At 38.6% G+C, this 18,997-nt stretch overlaps 1 protein-coding gene across 10 annotated transcripts in view; it reads left to right on the top strand.

Annotated features, from left to right (window-relative positions):
- MPPED1 (metallophosphoesterase domain containing 1) overlaps nucleotides 1-18,997 on the top strand; it is a 65,384-nt gene that overhangs the window by 21,109 nt on the left and 25,278 nt on the right. For all 10 annotated transcript variants that reach the window (XM_054220751.1, XM_054220780.1, XM_054220770.1 and 7 more), the window contains one exon: nucleotides 14,811-15,036. In XM_054220751.1, the coding sequence (XP_054076726.1) occupies nucleotides 14,811-15,036 (226 nt within the window). The remainder of the gene's footprint in view (nucleotides 1-14,810; nucleotides 15,037-18,997) is intronic.

The raw sequence follows: 18,997 nt of genomic DNA on the forward strand, positions 1-18,997 counted from the left end.
TGTAGTTGATATTTTTGCATTGTTCCTGTCTTTTTTGCTACATGTGACAGCATTCCACACTGGGAAGACACAAAGCAGACAGATGCATGTAGGCAGAAATGGAATATAAAAAAAAGCCAGGACTTCACGATTTAAACAAATATTTACTAGCAAATAATTATCAGCAAGGCTGATAAATATTTATTTGAGCTTGAGAACCCAATAATATGTCCCACATGGAACAATTGCATTGTTCTATGAGTATTAAGGTAGGGACAGCATGTGGAAGTCACATACTCTGCTATAGTGCCCTCACTTCTGTCTCTGTACCCAAATGGAACCGGTTCATTGTAAAACAGAAAGCAAATTTTAATCCTACTTTGCAGGTCTCTACCACGTATTATAACAATGTACTGAAAATAGCATATAAAGATTATGCAAACCATATGGTTATCCCTTCTAAATAATACCCATTTTATTTATCTGCTATTGAGGGAAGAAAAGTGCTTTGGGATATTGCTAGCGAGCAAGCATGGGGGCTACGCGCATTACTTGCCTGCACAGTTTTTGTCTCCTTAGTTCTCCATCTGCCTCCCTGCTGGCCACAGCTATAGAGTGTTCTGAAGAAGTCCTTAAGCTGAAATCCTCTCAGTATGGTAGGGAGATTTCACAAGGCATTTCTGTGATGGTCTTTTCATCATTTTTATTCCAAAAGAAGGCTTAATTTTGTGACTTTTCAGGCATCTGTCCAATTTCATGGTAGCGTGCGGTTTGGGGAAAGGTGATCTTTGTGATATGAGTTACATTTTTGCAAGAGCATCTTTGAGAGATGCAAATTTAGCAAGTTAAAGATTTGTTTTAGTTTCTTGGCAACTTGAAAAAATCTGAAATTTAACTTAAATTTTTAATTCATTCTGGAAAATCCAATAGAAAAATAATTTGGAGTCTCTACATAGGTTTCATTCCACTAGCATGTAAAGTTTTGTTCCAAATTCAAAATGTTAAAAACTTTTTTTTTTAAATCACAGTCAATGAGATTTCAAAATGGAAAGTTTATTTTTTTTTGAAAGTTTTTTTTTTTTTAAATGAACAATTTATCATCTCTTGAATACATTAAGTGTTTGCAAAATATATAGTAAATGGTAGAATGCTTATAAGTGTTCTCTTTGAGAAGAAGAAATTTCAAAAGTTTTTGCTGGTTATCCACTAGTCTCCAACAGTTTTGGTTTTTCTAGATAGCTGCTTCCAGTACCTGACATGATTTTGCAACTCCCACAGCCTACTCAACCTTCTCCTTCTTCCTTAACTTTTTACTGGTTTCTTGAGAAAGTAATTGACAGACTCTGGCACAGACTTTTACCTCCACTGTCATTCTTACCTGCTGTCACCAAATTTCCCATTCTTTTATCCCATAGCACAGGGCTCATCTTCCCACTTATTTTGTTCTGTGTCAAATCTGTGTCTTCTGCCATTATTAGACTATAACTTTGTTTATGCCTTGGAATAAACACTAGAATATTTGTTTGTTACTCCTTCCCTTGATCTCAGCTTCCTCTTAGGCACTGGATACGTGTCCTACTTCTGCTTTTGCACCGTGTATTTATGTGTAGCATTGATTCCTACCTTTTGGCTTTCTGTTCCATCATACCCTCTCGGGTCTGTGCCACTGTGGTCTGTCGGCCTATTTTGTCTTTTCAAGAGGCCCTTCAGCAAGTTTAGTTTTTATCTTCTGTTCTGCATTAAATTTCTGTGCCTGTCTGATGCAAAGTATATTTTACATTAACATCATTAACTTCCATGGACCTTATGGTTATATCGAGCACATGTTCAAGTGTTGTGCTAATAGAGGCACGTTGGCTTGCTGAGTCATACCCTAAAATATGTTCTCTCTTTTTTAGGCTAACTGTATGTGGGTACACAGGAAGGCCTGTACCAGCTCAGATAATACGTCTCTCTAGCCCAGTATTGTCTTTGACTGTGGCTACCAGCCAAGGTGCTCTGCTTTGTCTGCCCCTTAGTCACCTAGTTTTATACTTTTATCCCCTGACTCCTAAAGCCCTCCACTTAATTTCATTTCACTTTGTTCTTTTTGGTAATGAGTTGTTTACTTTCACTTTTCTTTTTCTCAAGCCCCCCTCCCCACTTCCCGGGGAGGGATTTGAGGTTTTACTTGGGCTAGGCTGATGCCTAGCTCTACGGAGGAGATGAAATGATAACTCTATGTGCATATTTTCTCAGCTTTCTCTGGTAGGCAGTCCACGGACTTCGTGAATCAAAATACTTTGTATTTAATATACAGATTTTTCCACTCTGAGCTTTTTTATTGCCTTTTGGATCTATCAAATTTTGAGTGCCAACACAGTCTTGCATCACGGTTCCACAATGTGGTATGGATTGTGTGAAGAACTTTGCTTATTTTGAACCTGTCATCTACTAGTTTCATTCGGTATTTCCTAATACTGGCAGAGGAAAGTGAAAAATTTCATTCTACATTCTGCTTAAGAATTTATAGGCTCTGCCCATATCTGCCCTTAAGATATTTTTCAGGCTGAAGACTGTTTAGAAGTCCTTAAATGCCTTTGATCATCTATGTCACTCTTTGTACCTCTTTGTTCTATATCCTTTTAAAAATTGTGAGACGAGAGCTACACATGATCTGAGTACACCACAGTTTTATCCCCTGGCATAATGAAATCTCCTAGTTTGTTCTCTTTTCCTTTCTAGTGTTGTGGATTGTTCTGTTTTTATTTTTGACTGTGACTGAAAAATGAGATGGCATTTTCATAAAATTACGTATTATAACTCTACGAACTCTTTCCTGAATGGTAATATCTAGTTCAGAACCCATCAGTGTGTATCTATTTTTTCCAGCACTTGAATTATTCTGCATAAATTTATATTCAGTTTCATCTGTCCTCTTATTGCCCAGTCATGCAGTATCGCAATGTACTTTTGCAAGTCAGATTTCTATTTTGCTACCCTTACTCAGGGTAGCTTAGAAAAAGAAGGGAAAAAGGGATGAAGAGTCAGTTTACAATGCCTGCCAGGGGTGCCAACCTGGTGATTTTCCTCCGTTCTTGTCACGAATTGACCTTTCTCCTGTTTTTGTATTTAATCTTTTCCTTTTTTTACCTAGTTTCTTCTCTGACTGTATTTTTCTTACAAATTTGAAAATACAATTCTGGGTAATTCAAAAAACTTAAGTACAGAATATGTATTATGGTAGGGCCAAACGGAAGGCCGTGAGGCCAGTGAAACTTTCTAAGGACATTATAAGGATGCATGGTATGACAGCTTTGAACATATGGTAATTTTCCAGCATGTCCAGGAGATCTTAAGACATCACTTTAAACAGCCGTAAATAATTTGTGGGAATTGTTTCTAAATATATGGACCTGTTGGAGCGGGTCCAGAGGAGGGCCACGAAAATGATCAGAGGGCTGGAGCACCTCTCCTGTGAAGACGGGCTGAGAGAGTTGGGGTTGTTCAGCCTGGAGAAGAGAAGGCTCCAGGCAGACCTTATTGCAGGCTTTTAATATATAAAGGGGGCTTATAAGAAAGATGAAGAAAGACTTTTTACCAGGGCCTCTAATGACGGGACAAGGGACATCAGTTTTAAACTGAAAGAGGGTAGATTTCCATTGGATGTAAGGAAATAGTTTTTTACAATGAGGGTAGTGAGACACTGGAACAGGTTGCCCAGTGAAGTTGCGGATGTCCCATCATTGAAAATGTTCAAAGTCAGGTTGGGTAGAGCTTTGATCAGTCTGATCTAGTGAAAAATGTTGCTGCCCACGGCAGGGAGGTTGGACTAGATGATCTTTAAAGGTCCCTTCCAATACAAACCATTCTATGATTCTATGTAATCAAGGCTAGATAAGGTAGATTATATCATAAGATATATCAAGCTCACTATGCACTGTAGTTATTCTTGTCCTCGGCTTTTTCATTATTTTTGTTTTTGTTATTTATTCCCTACCTGCATATAAATCAAATGTTTTGTAGGACAAATACAAAGACGCATGTCCTGCTTTAATGCATTCATCAAATAATGACTCCAAAACCATCTCTGTTTTTTATCTCCCATATTGTTGGCAGTGGAAATTGCCTGCTTGGCTCAGTTGCTCTTGTAATTTCCTTTGCTCAAGTCTGTAACATCATTTCCAAATTGTGTATGCTCCAGGACCCACTGTTACTTTGAGCTTGTGGGTTACTTTCCTGGAAATTTAACTAAATAGCTGATCTGTGATAGAAGTTGCAGCACATACTTCCATACTCTCTCTGAGAATTATCTTCTGTGCGTGGATTGGAAAGATTACTTAAACTAACACATTTTATAATACCCATTGTTTCAGTGTGTTTGCTTGAGATTTTCCAATGTCAAAGACAGTCTTCCTATTTGAAATTCAAGTTCAAGGTAAAGTTGAAATAAAAAAAATAGAAGATGGCTTTGCATTGTAGTGGAAAACAATAATTAGCTCTTCAGAACATTTTCCTGAAAATGTTAATCTTACCTGCATATCATACACACACACAAAATTGGATTAAATGATTTGCCATGCACTTCAGGAATTGACCTGTGCAGATTCATCTCAAAAGATAACATTTTTATTTCAGTCTAAAAATATTTTAGAGTGAAGATGCCTTTCCAGGTATTGTAATTAGCACTACTAGAATCACCTGTTTCTAGTATTAGATTGTAGAACAAAATCAGCTAATTTTGGTGAATAAACATCATCCCTACTTTTAGTTCTTAATGAAAAATAAAAGATCTTCAGAAAAGCCTGAAACACTAGGCTTAGCTTTACTTTTGCTTTACTGTTCAATCTTGCAAAAATGAGGGTAGTTACTTTTCTTCCTCTCTTAACAGGTATTTTATTTTTTTACGTTCAATAATACTCACATTTAAACCAGATTAAAATTGTGCTGAAGAAGAAAGAAAATCAGCTTCAGAGCAGCAAAAGAAATTAGAATTTATAAATTGTAGTCATGCCATTTTGACCATCGGTAATTACACTATTTTTATGTTAATGTAGAAACCCCTTGAAAGAAGTATTTAAGCACTAATTATCTATTTACAAAAGAATGGCTTTGGAAATGCAGTGAAAAACATTGAGCTGTGTAGGGATTTAGAACAGATGTCATTTTTAAAAGACTGGGCATACTAAAAAAAGTGTTGGTTTTTATTGCATTTCTTAAATGCGTGATGGCTCAGATCTGTTTGTACATCTAAGGCTCAGACCGTACAGCACACAACAGTGCACTGCAACACACTCTTCCAGTATTTCTCCAGTTCTAGGGAATTAGTGTCTCCTGAAGGCTTCTGAACGATAAACTGGCTGCTGAGAGTCTCAAGGAATTTCTAAGCTACATCCCTGTATTGGGAAGATGGCTCAGAACAACTGTTTTCCAGGTATGCCTCCCATGCTAGTGGTGAGAAGCTGTGGAAGCTATAGGAGTGGTAGGTGCAAAAGGATTTTTCCTTCATTCCCTCCTTCCAAACACATGCATGCTTTTGGGGGATTTCTTGCACTTTGTACTAATACTGAGGTTGCTTTTTTCCACTGACGGAGTGGAAAGTAGCCAGACATCAAGATTCTGAGTCTCTGGGATGACTCACCTAAAAATATCCTGTGATTTTCATAAATATTGAGATCCCTGACCCCCCAGATAAGCAAAAATATCCCGTCTTGTTCCAGACTAGCTGACAAGCATAGCTTTAGGAAGGTGGTGCAGCCCAGAAGTGCAGCGAGCAACCAGGGAACTGAAAAATCTGGAATATGATTCTGTGAACTGTCATTGCCTCTGGTGGAGATATTTGAAAAAGCCTTAGGAAGACAGGCAACCAAATTCTAGTTAGTCCTCTTCAGATTTGACAGCCTCTTTATCGTTCCCCCTTGTAAAATTGTGAAAATGATACTTAATCCACCTACCACTTGAATGTGTTGGAGGATTAATTATTCTCAGTACAGCACTTTGAAGACCTATTGCAAAGCACTATACACAAACATTAAACGTTGTTATTAGTGCTGTGCACCTTGTACGGTGACATGACACACAGCTCTTTGTAGTCGTCCCTTCCAGAAGGTGACAGCTGGGAGGTACTGAAAGCATCTTTGTGGGATCTGAAGATCTGAATAGGAATCTGTGTCAGTGTGCAGAGAGATCCATGCAGGAAGTCTGAAGTATTTTTTGTTACTTTTTAACACAGTTCTCTATGGCCTTTGCTTTCATTGTCCCCAGATACAGGTTGTAAACCAAAACTAGAATATTCTAAAGGGCAGAAAAGCTGTTGTAGAAATTTATCTCCTCAGAAAGGTATATTATTTAAGACTGTAACTATTCCAGGAAGTAAAAAAGAAAAAATATTTATGAAAATGGACCCTGTGGCTTACGTAGTTAGGGATTCTCAAACCATTAATTGCCATAATCTAAGGGGATATATCAAAGGAAGGTTCAATCTAGGCAAACCGTGCAGTCGTACAATTTTCTAGGCGTCTGTTACTGACCACGAGTGGACAGAAGGTACAGGGCTACATAATCTTTTAGTTTGACTCACTACATCTACTCAAATGGCCTAGTTTGCAGCATGCATTGGGTTGGTTCTGCATAATTACAGGGTAATTAAATAAACCAGGGTAAAAGGAAGCCACTTTTCCTTTAGAAGTAATTTGGGCCAATTATTATACATGTGTGTGGGTGTGTATAAAACACAGTATATCAAAGAGCCTAAGTTGGACTATTATCAGATATTTTTTAGTGTGATTTGCCTTTATCTATTTATTTTAAGAAATCATGTTTTGCAAATGTGAGCAGTATTGTATGTGTTTGCTGATTTAGTGTTTGATACAATTACTGGCTTTTACAATGCAAGAATGTCTAGAGCTAGCAGGTTACAGATGACTTAGGAGGGAGTGTTCATTTACAATGTTATTCCAGATTACACACCATACAAAAAGTATGTTAATGTGAATTTCCCAGACATCAGCCCCAGTGTTTAAACACAGAACTGTCAAAGAGATGCTAAAAAAGCAATCTGAGACAGTTATGCAGTCTTTTTACTATATCACTCACTGCTGTATTCTAAAAGGTTGAAATGAGAGGGAAAAAGCATTAAGTGGGCACTTACATGATTGCCACTGCTTTTAATGAATACTAAAAATTCTGCTCAGTACAATACCAGGAGAGAAGCAAAGCATGTCTGCTTGTACAAGTTTGCATTTATCTTGGTGAAGTTGCATGTTGATAACAATTGTAAGCTGCAAAGGAGGTCACTGGTTGATAAAGATGCCTAACCTCTTAGTACAAGAGGAGCCTGGAGTATAAACATCATGCATTTGCTTTTGAATTATTTGCGGTGTTGATCTAATTTACAGAGGAGAAGACTTGCTGATAGAACGGGATGAACCTTTAAGCACACAGAATTCTACTTTGAGCAAACTCGGATCCAGAGAAATAGCAAACAAAGACACATTGTTCAATGCTTTGCATTACGCATTTGTAGTTCAAGTAATGGTTCCCCAGCATTTCAAGTTATTTTGTAAAAATTATGTTCACCATAAAAAGGACCTACCGTAGTTTAGAAGTTAAGAATTGCTGTAATAATTTTGTAATTGGTGCATAAACATGCAAAAAATTAGATGTTCAGCTGATTTTCTTAATTAGTAATCTACAGTAATGAAAGGAATAAACAAAGCTGTTACTAGCTAAACAATATATATACTCTTATACACATTATATTACCAGAACTACTATCAGATTCTTATACAAAGCAAACAAAGGCTAAGAAACTTGCCACAGGCTTGCCACAACTGGCAAAAACTACATGTATCTAGTTAAGAAGTTACTAAGATGATAATACCATCTGGCTATATATAAACTAAATATGATATCCTAGGCTTTTTGATAGTAAAATAATCTCAAAGAATAATAAATTACATTGATTTAGGAGATTTAGGGCAGAATTTTTTGTGTGATGAGTTGTTCTGGGAGCAGAACCACTGCTGCCTGACTTCTTGGATTTTGTCTTATAAACCTTCCATGGGTTCTTAGGTGTCTCATAGGAAAAGTGTCTCATTCCTTTGGAGCCTCTCCTTCAGACTGGGCATTAGTCTTTTTAGATGCTTTCAGGAAACTTAAGGAAACATTATTATCTTTGAGGCATTTACTCCTCTGCTGAATGTAGTAAATGACTGCTGAATCTGTTGGGCATTTTCGGAGGGATATTGAGACACAAGCATACAGAAGTATAAAGCATTGTATTTCTACAAGTTTTGTCTCCGTGAGAAAAAGATACCCTTTGCTAAAACTGCTAAATTAAGTGCAAGATAATGTGTCTCCAGGATTTTCTGCATACAGGGGGAGATTATAAAAAGGAAAGGAGAGGGGAAAATGAGGCAGGAAAGATCAATGATGTAGCAGAGAAGAAGGAAAAAGAAGGAAAAAATCTTTCATCTGATGTTAAGATAGAGGCTGAAAGAATGGATGGTGGCTTGGAGCCCCATTCCAAATTGGCAGAAGGCAAAAGTTGGATGTGGCCTGAAAGAGAAAGCCCTGAAGCCCATGACAGAATTGGAGCCAGTGTGTTTCTGACAGAATTTTGATGTGTAAACATTTCTGTTGATTTCAAATCCAAATAGGATGAAGGGGCTAGAGGTTGCTTATGGAGGAAAATAATTTTAATTTCTTGCAAGTTAGACATTACGGGAGGGAAAAAACCCACTTATTTTAGAAAAAAATGTGAAATTTTGCTTACAAATGAAATTTTTATTCACCCCAAAATATTTTAAACTGACATTTTGCTTCATTTTGTTTCCTTGGTAATGTCAGAATCACTACATGAATTTCCAAATATATCCCGTTCCATCCAAGTGGTATTTTAATAATTTTAATACAGAAAACTGTTTAGGTAAAATTTTTCCAAACAATTCTAGTTGTAGTTTGTCTCCAGTTTATAGTGATATTTTAGCAGAAGCCTCTCAGGTGCCAAGAACAGGGGGGTCCCTGGTCTTTGGGCAAAACACTTGTCTTGTTTTGGCTAGTCAAAGTAAGAGATCAGAAAAAAATGTAGCTTTCCCCCAAATTCATAACTTTCCCCTTTTTTGTGTGTTTGAAAATACATCTTTGATTCCCATAGCATATGTTCTTGCGTGTGTTTCTTGGCACTCCTGAAGGGCAGATCTATTTCTCACATGCTTGCTGCCTTAATTTTACTGGGGAATGAATTTTGTCCTGGGTGTGTGTGCAGAATTCCTGTGACAGCCATAAATTTTCTTTAATATCTTTGTATACATAGAGATTCTGTATTAATACCAAGTTTGCTACCTGCCCACCAGCAAAGCCATATGCTAGCATCAAATGTTAATTGGCTATCAGTTGGGTATTTAGTCCTACTCATCTGCTAAATGGATAGTACAAGAAACTTATACCAAAGTTAATGGAACATGACCTCTAGTCCTGTTAAATTGCTTGCCTACCATAGATTTGTTCCATTAGAATCACAACACAAAATGAGTTTTTAATTTCTTTCAGTATTGCAGGCACTTAAAATTCTTGTTTGTTTCCCAGTGTAAACTTAGAGAAACCTAGGACCACACGGGATGAAGGGGACTTCTGGAGGTCATTGAATCCAACCTCCTCTTCAAAGCATGTCTGGTTAGAGGAGGCTGCTCGGAACCTTGCCAGTTGAATTCTGAGTATCTCCAAGAATGGAGATTTTACAGCTGCTTTGTGCACCTGTTCCACTTTTTGACCATCCTTATGGTAAAATTCTTTCCTTATACCATGTTCCCCCTTTTGTCTGTTGCCTCTTGTCATCTGTGAACACTTCTGAGAAGAACCTAGCTCTGCCCCCTCTCTTTATCCTGAGACCAGGTAGTTGCAGACAGTAGTAAGGTGTTCCCTTCATCTTCTCTGGGCTGAAGAGACTCAGATCTCAGTCTCCCCCTGTATGCCACATTCCCCAGCCATGTTGGCATCCCTCTGCTGTACTTGCTTCAGGTCATCAGTATTTTTCTTTTACTGAGGAACCCAGAACTGGACACCACGCTCCAGATGTGGTCTCACAAGTGTTAGATAGAGGAGAGAAATCACTCCCCTTCTTCAGCTGGTTTCGCTGTTACTAATACAGGCCAGAATGTGGTTGGCTGTCTTTGCTACAAAGACAAACTGCTAAGTCTTGTTGAACGAAGTTACTCCATCCTAGGTGCAGGAGTTTGCATTTGCTTTTGATTAAGTTTATGAGGTTCCTGTCAGCCCATTTTTCCAGCCCTTGGAGGTTCCTCGGAATAGCAGACATGCCCTCCCTAGTGCGTTGGCAGATCCCCACCGCTAATTTGCTGTTGTCTGCAAATTTGCTGAAGGTGCACTCCATCAGATCATCCAGGCTGTTAGTAAATACAGGAAGCAGTATTGGCCCCAACATCACTGGTTGGGGGGTACTTCTGACTGACTGCCGGGTGGGCTTTGTACCACTGATTCTAGCCCTTTGAGCCCAGTATTCCAAGTGATATTCGACCCACCTTATCATCTATTGTTACCTCACCAGTTTGGCTGTAAGGATGCTATGGGAGATGCTGTCAAAGGCTAAAATCAAGGCAAACAACATCCAGCACTCTCCCTTATTCATAGAGCCAGTCATCTCCTCATAGAAAGTAATTGCGTTAGTCAGGTATGATTTACCCATGTTAAATCAACGATGGCTGTTCCAAATTACTTTCCTGACATTCATGTGCTTGGAAAATTACTTTTGGGGGAGATGTCTTCCAGAATTTTCCCAGGCCTGATGTAAGGCTTGATGGCCTGTAGTTCCCCAGATTCCCCTTCTTGCCTTTGTTGAGGACGGGTGGGACATTTGCCTTTTTCCAGCCATTGGGAACTTCTCCTGTCCTTTTCAAAGGTGATAGACAGGTGATAGGCCTGTGTCCATCCATTGCAGCACTCCAGTCAGGTGAGCTATCCCACCATGTATCCATAATCTCAGAGATGTCACAGCTCTCCACTGTGCATGGAATTCTCCATCCTCCTGGTTGTACCCCATGCTGTGCCTGAGAGGACCCCCAGTGAGGCTGCTTTTACATGGATAATGCAAGAGCCTTCATCATCCTGTTGTCCCCCAGCTGCTTCCTCACTGCCTCCATGCCTTCACTTCTCTTCACAGCATGACAACCCTTCCCCAACACACCTAATTTAAAACTCTTCCCACTGTATTAGCGAACCTGTTGGCAAGGACTTTTTGCCTCAGTATGTCAGGGGAATGCCATCCCTGCGTAGCAGTCTTTGTTCTTCAAAAAAGGTCCTGTGGTCATAGAAGCTGGAGCCCTGCTTGCAGCACCAGCCATGCAGTGTTGTGTTGACTGTGGGATGTATCCACTCCCACCTGAGCAGTGAGCCCCCTCACTGGGAGGATTGAGGAGTTACCACCAGGGCCACATCCCCTGTTATCCCCATCACTTTTATCTCAAGGCTGTCAGTCACCCTTGATACGCTCAAGGTCGCTCTAGTGGTGCCATTGGTGCTCAGACAGATGAGCAGTCAGGGAACTTAATGTTTAGCAGATGGCCGTTTTGGAAAAGAAGAAGAAAAAAAAGGAAAACTCTTTAGCAAGTGAAAATGTTAGCCAGTGCCTTTGGTAAGGCTTGTCTTCATGGAGTTTGTAAACAGAAGACAAAAGGAACCTACTGCAATGGGTAGTCACCTACTGCGAAAGTGTAGCCACTGCTGTCTTTCGTAGGAATCTTTCTTGGCAAAATGCAGTTGTTAAAAGAAGCTGTGAAAACCTGCATGAGTGGGAATTCAGCATTCTCAAGTCAGTTTGTTTACCAAGGGACAGGAAATGTGCTTAGTGTTTCTTTTACCCCGCTTGTCATTGGCACTCACTAGCAGGTGTGGGAATAAACTGGTCATCCTAGAAGTGTTTGAATTATCTCTGATCAAGAGCTGGTGGCACAAAAAATAATAGTTGGAAAAGTGGTTGTTCTAAAGCTATGGACAGAAGTAGAAACACAGCTATTGGGCTATGTGCTCTTGAGGAGGCCTTGGTCCTAGCCAAGGACCGAGCCAAGGCCACAGATTGTGCAGTGGTCTGTGCCTAGGGATGGAAAACCATGTAGTTGTGTTGGAAGGACATAATAAAAAATACAGAACAGTTTAAATAATAACTTATAAAAAGCAGAACTAAGAAGTTGTAGGTCAGAAGTAGGAAAGAGTTGCTGCTTTAAGGTAGTTTTCAGGTAAATACTGATCAGATATTGCTAAAGTTTAGTGGATCTTAATGCTCTAAAAGGCAGTTGAAACATTCAATATTTCTTAGGACTTTGCTGACACACCATGTTGGACTGTGGTCCTGCTGCAGTATGGTGGTGTTGGTCCTTCTGAGGTCAGTGGTAGGAGGACCATGCTTTAGCGCAGAGAGATGTTTATCATTCCGTGTTGATTTCTGCATGTGGACTAGAGTGAGCATTGGTAAGTATGGATCACAGTGGAAGCAGGGAAGATGGGAAATGTGTACTCAATATTGTGGTCTGATAGCTGAGGGTCTTCATCTAGAGCCACTCAACTGGCATCTTATACCTGTAGTTCATGACAGTGGTGCCCAGCTAAGAACAAGGTTTCAAAGATTTATACCTAAGGTTGATTTTGTACTTCAAGAATACTTGGAGTAAAAAGTGTAACACGTTCTAAAGTCTTCTAAGGAACAAAGTTTAAACAAAATATTGTTAAATTTATGTGCAAGCAGAAAAAATACCTGTTAGACAAAAAAAAAAAAAGATTTAAAGGATAAAGAGGGCTTGTGGAGACAAAGAGAGGTTTAGCAAGTTGCTGCCTGGTGTGGAATGAAAGGAAAAAAACTGAGCTGCAAACTCATCAAAACCACAGTTGTTAATTGAAAAGCTGACAGACCTGTAACTACAGCAGCGCTTCTGGCCGCCACTATAATAAATGTAACTGTACATTTAGAGTAATTTGCTAATTTGCCTAAGTAACACCCACAGACAGCAACATGACATAAATACATTAGTGGAAGCAACAACTATAACCAGCTCGTACAGGTTCTTGGCTGCTAGATGGATGGATCAGATGAGCTGGAAAAGATTTACAAAACAGAACAGAAATGGAATTGTTAACAATATTGCGGCATACAGGATTTCTTTATTTTTCTGTTTTCCAAGAATGCTTTAAGCCCTGTAGGTGCCCATACGTGTTGTAGCATGTAAGTAATGTTTTTAACTTGTGCGTGTATGTGTGCACACACCTGGAAAACTTGCAGAGATGGAATACACATCTGCAAAATGCTAAGTGTTTCAGAAGGCAAAAATGACAAAATTTGCATTTCAAGTAGTCTTTCAGGTAAATAATTGAATCTCCAACATTGAACTTGTAATTATAAATATCTGAAAAGAGTTTCTGTTAATAAATATTCTAAAGGCACATGTATATTGGGGTCCACAGGAAAGACTGGCACTTGTACAATCAATTTCCTAATACAGGTGTTACAAGTGTCTGAAAATTATACTTCAGAGTTACCCATATCTTTTTATTTGGCAAATAATGAGTTCAGCCATGTGGCATCTCCTCTGGGCTAGCGCTGTTCTCTGTCTTCTGTTTCCGTAACTCTGAATCGTGCTGTTGCATTTTATTCTTAAGTCCTACTGATGCCAACTTTTGCCACTGCGTATGGACTGGTGTTTTACATTCTCTAAATACCCTACTTGTAGGTTAGGCTTGGGGTCATCACTAAAGCTTTCTATGTTATCAACAATACATTTCTAAAATAAAAAATGACTAGACTGCCACTATGCAAGGTGGGTCTCATTTTCAATAAAATATGTCTTTCTGGTCCTAGTCTCCTGTTCTGTCTCCATCCTGATGCAAATTAACAGTGCAGAAGCAAAGCTAATGAATGCAGCTTTACACAGTTTCTGTCTTTGTTTCCTCTAAGATATACTTAGGAGGTTTCTGTTGAGCTTTTTGAGACAGGTGATGCCTGCTCTCAAGGGCAGGATCCAGTTGATAACCAAATGTGGAGTCAGGTGGAAAGCTTCTGTTTCAGTGCTGCTCTCAGGAAGAACCCACATGTGTGGGCATATATATTCTTGCCTTCAGCAGGAGATTGTTGTAAGGTTTTTCACTAAATACGGGTTGTAAAATATTCTTGAATATGAGTCATTTTAAATTATAGTCCATGGATCTAAGGAAGTCACTGAGAAAATGGAGCCACGAAAAATATGGGATAGAGGCAAACTGCGAGACTTGTCTGTGGGATGTGGAATTCTGACAGCTAAACCCGGTCCCTGTCTTGCTTGAAGGCTTGATCTTAATGTTAGGGCAAAGAGGGCAGCAGACCCCTCTGGCTGATCCAAGTTCTGAGTCTGTAAGACCCTCCTCCGTAGCAGCTAATAAAGACCGCGGCTCTGGGAGAAGAGAGCTGACATTATTTTATCAAGTGTTGCGGCCGATCTTCTTTGAACCCTAATTTCTGTCAAAGAGTTATCATCGCTGTCACAGTAAGTGATACTTTCAGCACAAATGGCAATTAACTAGAAGTAAATAGTAGAGCAGAAGTCTGCAGACTGGTTTTTAAGGTTGATGAGTTGAAAGTAGCTTCAGCACATTAATGCTAAGCATGCTAAATCATAGTGCTCCCTGAAAAAGACAGTAATGTCATTTACCTGAAATCACCAGGAATAACAGTAAGACGTAGTAGGGATGTGCTCGATTGTTTCAAATATGTGAGCATACTATAGGAATCAATAATAGTTTGTGAGTCTGTCTGTTTTCTTTTATCAGATTTTCCATAAAACAAGTAATTTGTTTGTTTTTCACTGTTTTAGGTAGCCTGCCCTATGAATACAAGATTGTGATAGCAGGAAATCATGAATTGACCTTTGACCAGGAATTCATGGCTGACTTAATCAAGCAGGACTTTTACTATTTCCCCTCTGTTTCTAAGCTGAAGCCAGAGAGCTATGAAAATGTACAGTCTCTCCTAACAAACTGCATCTATCTTCAAGACTCTGAAGTGACGGTGAGGGGGTTCAGAATATATGGCTCCCCTTGGTAAGCAGGTTTTTAAGCATACATAAAAAAAATATTGTTGATTGCTATCACATCAGCCATTTTGTATGCACCAGCTATATTTGGATTGCTGTGTTAGGAAGAAAAGTAATACTCAGTTTGATAAAGTTTTTATATTTTCTTGTAATGAATCATTCCTGTGACAAAATAATGTACTTGTACTATGGGTATTGTTAACCAAATAATGATGGGAAAAAGAGTGTGTTTTTTAAACTCTCAGCCAGGAGCAGTTCTCTAACATAGTCCATGTAGGGGGGTTTTGTGCCATAAAATACGTTTTCTATACTTAGTGAGTTTATATAATTACAGGTTAATTTTATTGCAAGGGTACATTCTTTTGACAATTTCCATCCTACAGATAATATTTAAGGTTCATTAGTGTATACAGTAGTCATTTAACACAGCAAGCTTCTTTTAGTATTTGTTTGGGCTTTTTTTTTTAATATCTCTCAGAACATTATCTTTTTTTATACAGTAATAGCTTTCCTCAAGGTATAGTTGAGCTTCTAAACTAAATTGAACAAATCAGTGGCAACCTAGTATTTAATGGATTTTGCTCTACTGCATAGAGTGAACACTTAGAACTCCTTGACAGTATCGGAGATGGATGGGCTTTGACTTTCTGACCTCCACCTTGGACCTTGTATGTGCTGTTTCTGCATCTCTCACTTATATTACTACTATGTTATTTCTGCTAACAGGACTGTAAATCGGGTCTTTTTTGAGCATTTGGTATACATTTGAAGTAAGCAAAAATTTATTTTAAAAGACAGGTTTTTAAGGGAATCTGTTATTCTTCTTTTTAAAATCACATCAGGCTGGAATGTAGCAAACAAGTTGTCAAACCTGATGCATGTACCCCAATGTGAATTTTCAGTGTGAATAAACTGTGAAATCTCTGGGATTTTTTTTTTAATGAAAATTGGCATTTTCCCATTTGGTTACTTGAGATGGGTGTTAATTTTCTCTGAGCTTATTATTCTACATTTGTCTACATTAAATAGCTTCTCTCTTAAATGCGCCCTTCTCTCTCTCCCTCTTAGATCTCCAGATCTTTCTGGGTTTTTTTCAACCTACCCACCTGCTGTGTTGTAGTTCATCTTCCTCTTGTGTCTACTGTGTATTCAATCAATGTACAATTTACTTCATTTTCCAAATTATTAGGGAAGATATTAGATGGTATCAGTCCCAATATTAACTTCTGAGAAATGCCACTTGGCATCCCTTCCCATTTTGATGTTCAACTGTAAATACTGTAATTATGCTCTGTTTACAATATGTCTGGCAACTTCATATCTTCATTGCAATATTCGTAACCAGGCACCATATTTCCAGTGTCAGTAATAATTTTCCAAGCAGTAAAGTACCAAAAGTCTCATTAAAGTCTAGATAAATTAAATTAAAGCAAAACACTATCTAAAAAGTAGCATTAAATAGAGGCTAAAGGAAACCATTTGAACTTTCTGTGTATGATTAGATCTGTAAAAATCTGTTGAGAAAACTTTTGTCCACCCACTAACCCATAAATAATGTTTCTATAAAGTCAGATCTGCCGCATTCCCTTTGTGTGCTAATCCTGTCATTTTGCACAAGTTATCTAAGCTATCTGGCATGACCTATTCTTCATGAAAAAACATTGCTTTCCATCTTTTATGCATCTTCAGGTTATATCTAAACTTCCATGTTACATGTTTCGGTGTTGCTAACTCATCTCCCACCCCGTTATGGTCCTGGAAGATGAGTGTTGTAAGGTCGTTTGAAGATCTTTGCTTACTCCATATGGGAGAAAGTCTTGATGAAAGTCTTCCAACCAAACTTGGTTTTTTTGCTTTTTATTATGCAACGCTGAATGAAGTTTCCATGCTACTTGATGTCATGTCCAGTGGAAACAGCAGCAACAACAGTAGCAATAATAAGTCATTCTTCATTAGTCTATCAGAACAGCAGATGCAGAAGTAACAAAGTGACATCAGCCAGCACACCAGCTAGAAAACTTAGGAAGAGAAGCAGCTATTCTGTGTGGGTTAAACTAGCTGCCTGCTAGATTGAAGGCTGTAGTACAAGTCTGTGCCTACTGATCACTACTGTTCTTTCGCATTCCTTTTTGTTTCTGTACTTCATCCACCCTGAAAAGAGAGGTTTGTTATAGCCTCTCTGGGAAATCAGTCTCTCTTTCTTTCTACATCATAGTAATGTAATCTCTAAAAAACTACATAACTTTGGTGAACTTTCCATGGTGAATCTTTTTTTGCCCTTGCATCGTGGAACCAGTCATTTAGAAAATGCTTGGGAACCTAATCAAGACTTGAAAATTTGGAGTTCTTCAAGATCTCAGAACTCAATAAGAAAGCTAAATTTCATGCTCTTGCTTTTTTAGTATCCTAAAATAATTTCCTTTTCCAGCCTTGAAAATATACATATAACTTTTTGAAGGGGTTTGTTTAGTTGGAGAACTCCCAATTACAGTTTATGTTTGTTGTCCATACATGACCATTTAATGATAAGGTGAACTATCTAGAAACCAAAAGACTGGGGCCCCAGATCCTGCCTTTCCATTTCTGGTTGCAGCCCTGACCTTCTGTCTTACTGCACCCTTTATAAAAATGAGTACAAGCTAGAGATATCCCTCCTTTATAAAACAGGTTAATAAATAGTTGCAAAGTACTTCAAGAATGCTGGAGTAAGGTCTGAGTGAATGCTAACCTGCATTAACTTACTGTGTTTACCTGTAGCCATCTGTATTTTTATATATGACCTGTACACAATTAGACGGTACTACTGCTTAAGATGTTTTACTTGCAAAATAAACCACGAGAGCTTGATTGGTTTGCGTAACATGCCAGTCTCTAAGGCCATTTAAATATGTACCATTTGTGTGTGGTTAAATATTTTCAATAGCACTTGCGTAGTTTGACCTCTATTATTATCTAAAACTCAGTGGTTATATTTAATTGCATAGAAGAAATGGGAGACTGTTTTGCCAGAAACCCATGCTCTAACTCTCCTGGGCTCCAAGGGCAAGATTTCAAGTGCCAGATTGAGCCTCTACTCACTAACAAAAATTTAACTGCCTCAAATGTTAATTATGCTAGTATTATCATCAAGCAGGGAGCAGCCATTTTGAAATGCGAGCTGCAAAGCACAAAAGCTGCTATTTAGGAATTAGTATTTACACCACCAGTATCTTGGACCACGGATTTTTAGTACAGATTTTGAGGGAGAGAAGTATAAAATACTGGATGCTTCATGAGAAACTTCGAACACCAAGATGTTAAAGATGTCCAGAGCAATCTTGAATTTTAAGGGTGGCTATGTTTGGCCTAGAGGGCTGATGCTTTTGACAGTCCACCATACGGTATTGGTTGTCAGATCTGAATGAGCAGGGCATCAGAGGGCAGTGTGCTTCCTTCTAGTGTAGCCCAGATCCTGGGAACTGTTGTGTTTTTTTCCAACATAAAGCCTGGACACCATGAGTTTTTTTCATAAAAAGCCAGGCATAGGAAGATGCTCTCTGGTTTCATCCCAGCAAAGCCCAGGGTGTGGCCAGAACATATTCACAGACCTGGAAGCAGTCTTGTGTAGACAATAGCCATAGTTGCTATGAATGTAAAGCGTTTATTGTAAATTGGAAGGCTTCTGGTCGGAAAGTATTTTTAAACACCCTAATTTATTCTGGACTGCTATGAAAAAAGTCAAAGTGGCAGGCAGAATAACCCAAATAATCCTATATAATAATGCTATATAATGTACTTTTGACTGCTAAGCCTTCCCAAAGATTAAGCCATCTTCCAGAAGGGTGTAATTTGTTCATCAGTAACATACAAAATCATAACATAGAAGTAAAAATACAGCAAGCAGGAACACCAGAGACGTGGCAGAGAATCCGTCCTTAGGTGTTTTCAAGATTTGGCAAGACAGTCATGGCTGACCAGATTGAGTGGTG

Source organism: Rissa tridactyla, chromosome 1, assembly GCF_028500815.1.
Source record: "Rissa tridactyla isolate bRisTri1 chromosome 1, bRisTri1.patW.cur.20221130, whole genome shotgun sequence".
Lineage (NCBI taxonomy): Eukaryota > Metazoa > Chordata > Aves > Charadriiformes > Laridae > Rissa > Rissa tridactyla.